We start from the raw sequence: 10,381 nt of genomic DNA on the forward strand, positions 1-10,381 counted from the left end.
ATAAGTGAAACTCAGCAAAAATCTAGGCTCATTGCAAAGGGAAGGAAAAAAAAAAATGTTTCCCTCACTTTCAGTAAAGTGACATTTCCTCTACAGCTATGACATTTGAAGAGGCTTGGCTGTTTGTTCCCTGGTGACGGACAGTCCTGGCCACTGTGTATCCGTTGGGACCTACTCCTTTCCCGGAGAAATGCAGTTTTTTGTGTTTCCTCGGCCCTGGGCCGGCAAGAGGTCCCCAGACAAGTTGCTCGGTCTGAGTACAAATCGGGCGATGTGTGTGTGTGTGTGTGTGTGTGTGTGTGTGTGTGTGTGTGTGTGTGTGTGTGTGTGTGTGTACGCACCCGGGTCTCCTTCCTTGTTGTCTTCTTCCCGGTGGCACGGGAGAAGCGGCTAGTCCTTTCAGGCTGCAGTTTCCCTCTCAGGACAGATTGGCCCCCCTCTACCCACCCCCCTCCGGCAGCACGCGTCTCTTTTGCGTCCAGATTGGCCACGACCCGCGCTCAATAGCAGGAGGTTAATTTCCTTCACAAAGGTGAAGGGGGCAAGGCTCGGGGTGGGGGAAGAAGTGGGGGGGCCGCGCCCAGACAGGCAGTTGCTTTATTCCACAGCGCCTTGATTGGAGCCCTTGATTTAGCATCTGATGTCAACCGGCAGACAAAATGCCCGCTCAGAATGAAAATGCATGAGGCTGCGCAGAGGGTGGAAACCAACTTCATCGCGCGTGGCCCTCTTGGGTCAACTCCACAGGCGTTGCCTATGTCCTGGACAGCGAGGAGGCTCCTGAAGCCTGGGTGCGACCCTGGCAAGGATGCCAATACCCTGGCCTCAGGGATATTAGGGAAAGGAAAGTAAGTTCAGACATTCAAGTTCCTTTTGGAAGCCAGCCAGTGGGCCGGGGACTGCAGCCCCGCATCCGCGGATGATCGAAAACGTGCTATGCCAACTGTTTCTCCAACTGGAGAGAAGCTTTTCGAGCCCTCCCGCAGGCCCAGCCTGCAAGCACAGACACTGCGCTCCATCAAAGCCCGCAGGCTGGACATGTTTACATTCGGTACCCTGGGGTCCCGTGGCCAGTGCACCGAACTGGCTGTCTGGACTTAGCAACGTTTCTCCCTTGAGGATGATTTTCCGAACAGAAAGTGGGGCTCCCGCGCCCTTCTCCCGCCGCAGCCGCAGCCATCCGGTCGCCCCCGCCCCCACCCATCAGCGCGCCCAATTTCCCCCTGGGCTCTGGCTCGCGGATTGAACCCTCCTGACATATTTGGGGCCATTCTTCTCCTTTGTTGCTATTTAGCTCGCGACCCGCGGGTAATCCCGGCGCGGGAGGGGGGCGCACATTGTCGTGCTGATGGACGGGCCCATTTGGCGGCTCCGCGCCCCCCGGAGGAGACACACAAAGCCCAGGCACGTGCGCCTCCCCATAGAGGAGCAGCAGACCGTGAAGGGAGGCGGGGCCGGGCGTGTGCCTGGGCCAGGCGGGGCGGCGGCGCGGGGCGCGGCGGGGCGGGGCAGCCGAGGGGCGCGCGCCGGGGCCCCGCGCCCTCAGGTACATCTGCCGCACCTACCGGGCGACCCTCGAGTCCCGGCCCCCTTTTTGCCACTCCATCGCCCTCCCACCCTCCTCGGCGGAGGAGCTGCGGACGCTCTGATTGGCTCCGGGGGAAGCGGGAGGCGAGAACAATGGCCCCCTCCCCCCGTTAAAAAGGAAAGGCGCCCGGGCTCGGGGACAGGGACGCGCGTGCGGGGCGCAGTGCTGGGCTAGCAGCCGCAGGCGCCACGCGTGTCCGGAAGCCGCCGCCTGCAGGCGATGGGCTGGGGGTACTGAAGGCTGCCAGGGCCAAGCACCGAGGTGGGACCCAGCCAGTGCGTTGCCCTTTCACCACGCCAACATGCCCCGCGGGTTCCTGGTGAAGCGCAGCAAGAAGTCCACTCCCGTGTCCTACCGGGTCCGCGGCGGTGAGGACAGTGACCGTGCGCTGCTGCTGTCGCCCGGCTGCGGGGGCGCCCGCGCCGAGCCCCCAGTGCCAAGCCCGGGGCCGTTGCCGCCACCTCCGCCGCCAGCGCTCACGGAGCGCGCCCATGCGGCGCTCGCCGCCGCGCTCGCCTGCGCGCCGGGGCCGCCGCCACCCCCGCCGGGCCCGCGGGCAGTGCACTTCGGTAACCCGGAGGCTGCGCACCCCGCGCCTCTCTACAGCCCCACGCGGCCGGTGAGCCGCGAGCATGAGAAGCACAAGTACTTCGAACGTAGCTTCAACCTCGGCTCTCCGGTGTCAGCAGAGTCCTTCCCTACGCCCGCCGCGCTGCTCGCAGGGGGAGGCGGCGGCGCCAACGCGGCTGGTGGCGGCGGCACCTGCGGCGGAGATGCTCTGCTCTTCGCGCCTGCAGAGCTCAAGATGGGCACCGCGTTCTCCGCCGGCACCGAGGCGGCCCGTGGTCCTGGGCCTGGTCCCCCACTGTCCCCCGCCGCAGCTCTGCGGCCCCCGGGAAAGCGGCCCGCGCCTCCCGCCACTGTCGCTGCAGAACCGCCCGCCAAGGCAGCCAAGGCCTCGAGCGCCAAAAAGCCGAAGGCCATCCGCAAGCTGCACTTTGAGGACGAGGTGACCACGTCGCCCGTGCTGGGGCTCAAAATCAAGGAGGGCCCGGTGGAGGCGCCGCGGGGCCGTGCAGGGGGCGCAACCCGGCCTCTGGGCGAGTTCATCTGCCAGCTGTGCAAGGAGGAATACGCCGACCCGTTCGCGCTGGCGCAGCACAAGTGCTCGCGCATCGTGCGCGTGGAGTACCGCTGCCCCGAGTGCGCCAAGGTCTTCAGTTGCCCGGCCAACCTGGCCTCTCACCGCCGCTGGCACAAACCGCGCCCCGCGCCTGCCACAGCCCGCGCGCCGGAGCCCGAAGCCTCCAGGGCCGAGGCGCGCGAGGCTGCGGGCGGCGGCAGCGATCGGGACACGCCGAGCCCAGGCGGCGTATCCGAGTCAGGCTCCGAGGACGGGCTCTACGAGTGCCACCACTGCGCCAAGAAGTTCCGTCGCCAGGCCTATCTGCGCAAGCACCTGCTGGCACATCACCAGGCCCTGCAGGCCAAAGGCGCGCCGCCGCTGCCGCCCCCCGCCGAGGACTTACTGGCTTTCTACGCTGGGCCGGAGGAAAAGGCGCCCCAGGAGGCCGCGGGCGACGGCGAGGGGGCCGGTGTACTGGGCCTGAGTGCGGTCGCCGAGTGCCACCTGTGCCCAGTGTGCGGGGAGACCTTCCCCAGCAAGGGCGCCCAGGAGCGCCACCTGCGCCTGCTGCACGCTGCCCAGGTGTTCCCCTGCAAGTACTGCCCGGCCACCTTCTACAGCTCCCCGGGCCTGACACGGCACATCAACAAGTGCCACCCGTCTGAGAATAGACAGGTGATCCTCCTTCAAGTGCCCGTGCGTCCAGCCTGCTAGAGTGCGCCCTGGGTCCGGGCCCCCAGAACTGTGCCTTCACTTGGAGACCCACAAAGAGGGCGCGCCCCTACGTCTGCTCTGAGGTGCCCCCACCCCCATTCCGGGGTAAAAGTGTAGTCTTCGCTTCTCTCGGTGTGGCGTGATGGTAACCCTGGTCTTCTCGCTGTGACTCCTTTTGGACCCCACCCCCTTTGCGTTGTGTCCCCCACCACCACCCATGGTGCAACATGAGTCCATCTCTTTCTGTACAGGGGAGGAAAAAAAAAAAAAAAGCTGTACGCGTTTGTCTCGTGGTTGGAAGCCTCCCCTTGAGGGGCGAAGCTGTTTTTCTTTCTAGTATTCGCTGTGTTCATGGTGTAGAAAATGCGGTTTGCTCTGCTTACCAATCTCGCTCTCGATGTTTGTAGCGTACGGGTTGTTTTGGGTCAATCTTGAGGAATAAATGCCTTTATATTTCACAGGCTGTAAATTGAACTTCCTACACTATTAGCTTTATTATGGCTTGTGAACTGCTGGAGTCTGGCTTTACCTTTTTGTATGTGAACAAATCAAATTGTTTAAAAAAGAGTTTTCTTTAGTATAGCCACAAATGCCTTGACCTGGTGTCTGTTGGGGATTGGTTTTTATTTTTGTTTTGTTTTGTTTTTTTGCGGGGGTGGAGGGGTAAGAATTTTCACAAGATTCTGTAGTAACTGCCTCAATATTTCACGGAAGACGTTTGGTTTGATCATTCACTGTTGAGGCAGGACTGACTATATGAGCTCCCTTCACACGTATATGTGGATTTATGCGTAATTGTTATTTATTCTTTATTTATTTATATTAATTATGAAGATTATGATATTATTTGATTGCAGATTCTTCTTTTGTGTGTGTGCATGCGTGCGTGTGTGTGCGTGTGTGTGTGTGTGTGTGTGTGTGTGTGTGTGTGTGTGTGTAAGCTTCCCTCCCTTACACTTTTGACATTTCACTGTGCATTTTAGGAAAGAACCTTTTTTCTAGAGGAGTCTGCTGAGAGTTTTAACTTTTCTATCTATCTAAGGGAATTACAATGTACCATTTTATTCTGCTTGAGGGGCCCCAAGGCCCTTGTACAACCGACAGCTCTTACTTTTAAATGCAATCTCTTTTCTACATACATTATTTTCTTAATTGTTAGCCATTTATAGAAAGCTTCGATAGAACTGTTTCAACTGTATAAATATTTACTATTCAAATAAAATATTTTCAAAGTCAAAATATTGTGGTTTATTTCAGTAGCAAATAGTTCCTTCCAAAGAGGATATAAAATAGATTTTAAATGGTGGTTTTTAGTAGTTTCTTTTAAAAGTCCTTATTCCTATGGTTAGAAAAAATTCCTCTCTCACAAGAGTCGGGGATTTTTCACAGCAGAACCAGTATGTGTCAGATTCCACCCTTTCTGTGCTACAAGGGGAATTCGAGCTAAAGCAGCCTTTCAGTTGTCTGGCTAAGCAGTCACAAGAGGTTGCCTCCTTCACAGCACACCAACACCACCTTTCTTTGTCTGTAATTTGGGGTTTTAGGTGACAGCCATTTCCCAAAGTGGGGGAGGATTTCACTATAAAGGAAAAAGTAGAAAATTTATATACGACACAAGTTAAACAACTGGGTTTGGAGAGAGGACTCTAAAATAAGTTTCCAGTCAGGTGAGCCATCTATTGGGTGCACAAGCGGGGTGAGGGAGTGAACGCCATCTGTTTGGGGTATTAAATTTAATAACAGGCAATTACAATGTTTTCCGTTATTTGTCACTCAGCTCTTTGAAGAATGGTTTTGATGATCACTCACAGGATTCTGAGAAGCACGGCTAAGGGGCAGAGCCACACTTCACGAATGAGTGTGCCCTTCATTTTGTGCAGCTCTCCTTCTTCTTCCCTAAAACCCACTAGGTCTTCCAACCACATTTGCCTTCCGAAGAGAAATAAGAAGCCTACATTATGGGGACCTCCATAGAATCCACAGAAGAGCTGTGATGGGGTGAACAGGGAAAGAGGAATTCAGAAGAAAATATGGGGCCTTTAAAGATTTCCATCTGAACCACCCCATCTGAGCTACAGCTACAGGGTACAGGGCACTGTATGTATGGTCAGTGGCAGTAGAACTTTTTTTTTTTTTCCTAAACAAGAAGTCTGCCCAACCCCCTTGACAAGTCCAGACCTGTTGTTAGGAAAAGCAGCTGCCATCTGTGTTGGACTCAGTGTTTTCGCCCTTGACCACAGGGTGTGAAGTCACCACTACTCACCTCTATGCATGCACATGTCACTAACTCATTTAAGAGTGGCCCTCGGTCCACTGGGGAATTATTCTAGCTGAACAAATATAGCACATCTCCAAAATAAAAGCCAACATCCTGTTGGTGTGTGTGAGCTTCTAAGGGAAGCTGCAAAGTAGGCAGAGATGGCTGAAGTTGTCCCGAGGTGTAGATGACCAGCATCGATAGACTGATTTCAAAGTCACATATGCTAGCACAATATTCTACCGTAAGGAAGACACCCTTCCTCTTCATGGATAGTGGGAAAGTGAGCCCTTCCTCCAAAGGCTGCTATGGGCAGGCTGTGTGTTCTGAGGTCACTCCAGTGTGGGGAGCTCATTAGTGGAAGCCAGTTCATGATTTCCCATTTTGTACCACAGTGAAGGAAGGCTTGGTTGTGAAAGATTTGGGAGTCAGGGCTAGCAAACTGGTTAAGGAAGGAGGGGCCAAATGAGGGAGAAACAAGGAAATTGCTAGCCTGGTTCCTTATTTCTGCTTAGATTGAGCAAAACAAAAAAGCAAGAGGGTATTCTGAACTGCTTTGGACCCTAAGTGAGCACGTTCCTGGAACATCGAAGGGGCACGGGGTTGATCTCTTTCCTCCTTTTCATTGTTGTCCTGAAGCGCCTGGCGCACCTGTCACTCACCGGCTTTGCTTTTCTGAGGCTGGTACTGTGGGAGCTCTAACTCAGGGCCGACCTGAGCAGAAACATTGCCTGTGCGGGGAAGTTCTGCTGTGGGGAGCCTTTTCCAAATGCCAAGGCTACAAGCCCTTCCTTCTTGTTAGCACCATGGACAGAGGAGATCACGCCGGTCAGCGGCACAGAATGTTGGGCAGTTTCAGTCTAGAAGGAGGCTGGCTAGACTCCAGCCCTGCAAGTACAGCAATACCTGGGGGCCGTTAAGTGCTTTGCGGAGACCCGGGTGCACACACACAGGGCAGCGCTACCTACAGTTGGATGTTGCCTGGCGTGTCTGGGTGTAGGGTACTGGTGGAGAGGTTGCAACACTTTAACCTTCCCAATTGCTCTGTTGCTGGTACTCCATACCCCGGTCTAGTGCTTTCCTCCCTCAGTTGACCCATTCCATCCTTAAAAACAAAAAACAAAAAAACTCCATCCTATAGTTTTCCACAAAATCAAACTAGACAAAGCAGAAGAGCCTCCGTATCCAAGAAAATAGATAATTCTGGAGGCATTTCTTCTTACAAACAAGAAAAGGGTCCCTAGTGAGGGTTGTTCAGGTCCTGTAACTGTCACTTGGACCGTTAGGCTCCGTGTTTTCACCTGTTAACCTGAGATAGACCACACGGTGATAGATACCACGGGTGAAGGTGGGGTGCATGCACGAGGGGGCATCTTAGGGAGCATTCTAAAGTCTGAGGGAGAAAAGACCGCACAGGAGGCAACCTTTTTGTCCCACCTGCTGTTCCCTGTGACATCTAGAATTTGCTATAAACCTGCCAGCCTGTAGCAGGCTTAGTTTGAACAAAAGTTGCTGTCTTCACACAGTTTTTCTGGCGAGCATCATGTGTTAGCTTGTTAAGGGGCCAGGTTAAGGTAGACTTATTGACGTGTCAACTAGAGGAAGCTAAGATGTTTGATGGTCAAAGCCACAGTGTGGGATTTTCAGAAGAGCAACAAGGAAGTAGAACTGTGGAGAGAAATCCACGGGGTGAAGGAGCCTGCAGAATTAACAACATGATTCTGTTTGATCGGAGAGGTAATGTGGTGGCTTACAAGCATCAGACTTTAACCCCAAATCTGTGTTCTAGTGAAATAACAACAACAAAAAAAGGCAAGAGATTGGAAAGTGAGGGGGGAGAGAGGGAGAAGCCAAACGTACCTGTGAGTCACCTTCTCATCTTCTTTTTGAGAAGTAGGTGTCTCCTCATGATGGACCTGCAGGGAGTACTCGCAGTGAAGGTAGTGTCCTTGTCATGCTTGAGTTGTCGATCGCTTTGTCCTAACAGGCACAGCAGCAACACAGGAGAAGTTCAGAAGTAAGAGCTGACCCTGTAACTCAAGGGGACTCCCTCCGGGTAGACAAGGGCACGGCCACCCAGTGACCCCAGAGGCAGAGTGATCCAGGCACTCGCAGGACGGAAGATCAGACTGGTCTCTGCTGGGAGTTCTGGGTTCCTGCACCTCAGAGATCAACCTTGTTGGGCACTTGTCATTTCTGAGCCAAGTAGAGAATACAGTGGATCAAGGTGGCAGAGAAGACCTGTTTGTGCTTGATTCTGGAGGGCAGAGGAATCTTTTGTTTGTTTTTTCCTCCTCCTCCTCCTCTTCTTCTTCTTGGTTTTGGTTTTTTGAGTCAGGGTTTCTCTGTGTAGCCTTGGCTGTCCTGGACTCACTTTGTAGACCAGGCTGGCCTCAAAATCACAGTGATCCACCTGCCTCTGCCTCCCGAGTGCTGGGATTAAAGGCTATCTTTTGTTTCTTACCAGGTGGTCTTGGGAAGTCTTGTCATCTCCTAAGGTTGCTAAGGAAATAATAGCTTAGTCGTTTTCAACACCCTCACCCTGTGCAACTGACTACTGGTTTTGAATCATTGAAGCAATTGGCCAGGCAACGGGGTTTTCTGAAGAGAAATAAGTTCTGTTCTTTGAGCATGTTCTTTCCGAGGAATCACAGGGAGAGGTTACTTGAAATTAGAGATAGTATGGAAAACAATCGTGCCTAAGGAAAGGTGTCCCCAGGAAGGAACCCAGATAGTTGCTGTAGCGAGGGGCGATGGTTTTTTATAGCAATGAGAGGACGAGGTCTCGCTGGCAGTTATCATTCCCAGCTATTTTAGAGAGCTCTGTTCGTCCCTAGCCTGACACACTTCTCCAAATCACCGAACAAACTGAGCACATGGTTTAAAACCTGCGTGCGCACACACACACACACACACACACACATTGGTTTTTCAAGATAGAGTTTCTCTGTGTAATAGTCCTGGCTATTCTGGACTCACTTTTGTAGACCAGGCTGGCCTTGAACTCACAGCAATCCACCTGCCTCTGCCTCCGAGTGCTGGGATTAAAGGCGTGCACCACCACTCCCAGCTCTGTTAACATATTTTAATAAACCCAAACATTCACCCCTTCATCTCGTAAACCCCAGGGGTCTTTCATCCTTTGTCTACCAGATACTTTTATGTGGGCACACTGCCTGAGGAACAGGGGACTATCCAGGCTGTGCACACTTCCTCTGTATGGTGAGCAGATGGGTTATTGGGTGAACACATTCACGCTTGTTTTTTGTTTGTTTGTTTGTTTGTTTTTTGTTTTTTGAAGATTTCTGTGCTGTGTGGTCTCCCTGGTGGCATTTCCACACAAAGCATTAGTACTTCTGTTTTCAGTTTTTGATTTTTTTTTCCCCCTATTAACTCATTACCATAAGCCTGCACTAGAGGGACAAGCCATTTCAAACTGCAACGAAACATGCAGAATGTTCATGGCAGTAGGGGCACTCTCAAAGGCCTGACTGTGAAAAGCCTATCTTCTGGTTACAGCCTACTCACACCCTGCCATGCCAGCAGTGCTTCTGACAGGCTGTCTACACAGTTCTCACTGTACCTCCACGACATCAGATGCTCACAGCTCCTTCTCTTTGGCCTGAGCCAGCGGGCCAAGCACAGTGCAGCAGGGAGGTGACACCAGAAACTTTGACCCTGATTCATTGCTCTCCTTTCTCATTCATCAAAGACGGCCTTTCATTGAGCCCAGTATCTGCTTCCTCTACATTGTACAGGGCCAGAGCCCCAGTGCCGTGTCTGTTCTCGTCACACACGCCACAGCCTCATGACGGTCACACCTGAGGCTGGCAGATCGAGGAGAGCAAGACAAGATGCTGTTGTACGTCAACCTGACAGGGCCCAGAACAGGCGTTAGTGCACGGAAGAGCAGCGCTCAGAGAAGGCCTCTTTCTACTGGAGAGAAGAAAAATATGCTACAGTTTCCTAAGTACGAAGGACAGAAGGGATTGGAAGCACGTTAAAACACATGTGTTTGAGGTTGCTGTTTAAAAGCTTGTGCCAGGCCTGGGCGGTGGTGGTGCACACCTTTAATCCCAGCACTTGGGAGGCAGAAGCAGGCAGATCGCTGTGAGTTCGAGGCCAGCCTGGTCTACAAAGTGAGTCCAGGACAGCCAAGGCTACACAGAGAAACCCTGACTCAAAAAACAAAGAAACAAACAAAAGCTTGTGCCATCACCCTGACCTGTGGCTCCTTTTCTCCTGTCGTCTACCAACTACACTATGTGAAACAAGCTGTTACCATCCTAGAATACAGATGCAAAGAGCCTGTTACTAGTTTCCCACAAAATAGAAAACCCCCTCCCAGTTGATTTTTATCATTATTGCTTATGTTCACCCTCTTCATCACGGTTGCTTTAGGCAATATAAACTTTCCCCGACCCCCACTGATCACCACAGGCAGCTACGCAGAAGAGCGGGTTGCCCATTATCTGGAAGGTCTTTTTTTTTTTTTTTTTTTTTTTTTTTTTTTTTTTTTTTACATAATGATCTGATTTTATCAGGTGAAATCACAACTTTGGATCTTTTTATAAGTTAACATAAAAGCTTCATACGTAGTTCAATAATACTTGAAGGAATTCAAGTAGCTACTCACTTATTAACTTAAAAGTTGAGTTAAAGGCAGATGACAACGCTGAGTTAGCATTTACTTGCT

At 52.5% G+C, this 10,381-nt stretch overlaps 1 protein-coding gene across 1 annotated transcript; it reads left to right on the forward strand.

The window, feature by feature from the left end:
* The first annotated feature begins 1,545 nt into the window (after positions 1–1,545).
* On the forward strand, positions 1,546–4,631 carry Insm1 (INSM transcriptional repressor 1). Its single transcript, XM_051145072.1, has one exon. It carries the CDS (start codon positions 1,890–1,892, stop codon positions 3,426–3,428), a length of 1,539 nt encoding a protein of 512 aa, XP_051001029.1. The 5' UTR covers positions 1,546–1,889; the 3' UTR covers positions 3,429–4,631.
* Positions 4,632–10,381: the final 5,750 nt, after the last annotated feature.

This window comes from Acomys russatus, chromosome 4 (genome assembly GCF_903995435.1).
Source record: "Acomys russatus chromosome 4, mAcoRus1.1, whole genome shotgun sequence".
NCBI lineage: Eukaryota > Metazoa > Chordata > Mammalia > Rodentia > Muridae > Acomys > Acomys russatus.

Excerpts from the sequence above, each read along its gene's own strand:
- Insm1 (XM_051145072.1), top strand. The coding sequence starts at position 1,890 with ATGCCCCGCGGGTTCCTGGTGAAGCGCAGCAAGAAGTCCACTCCCGTG.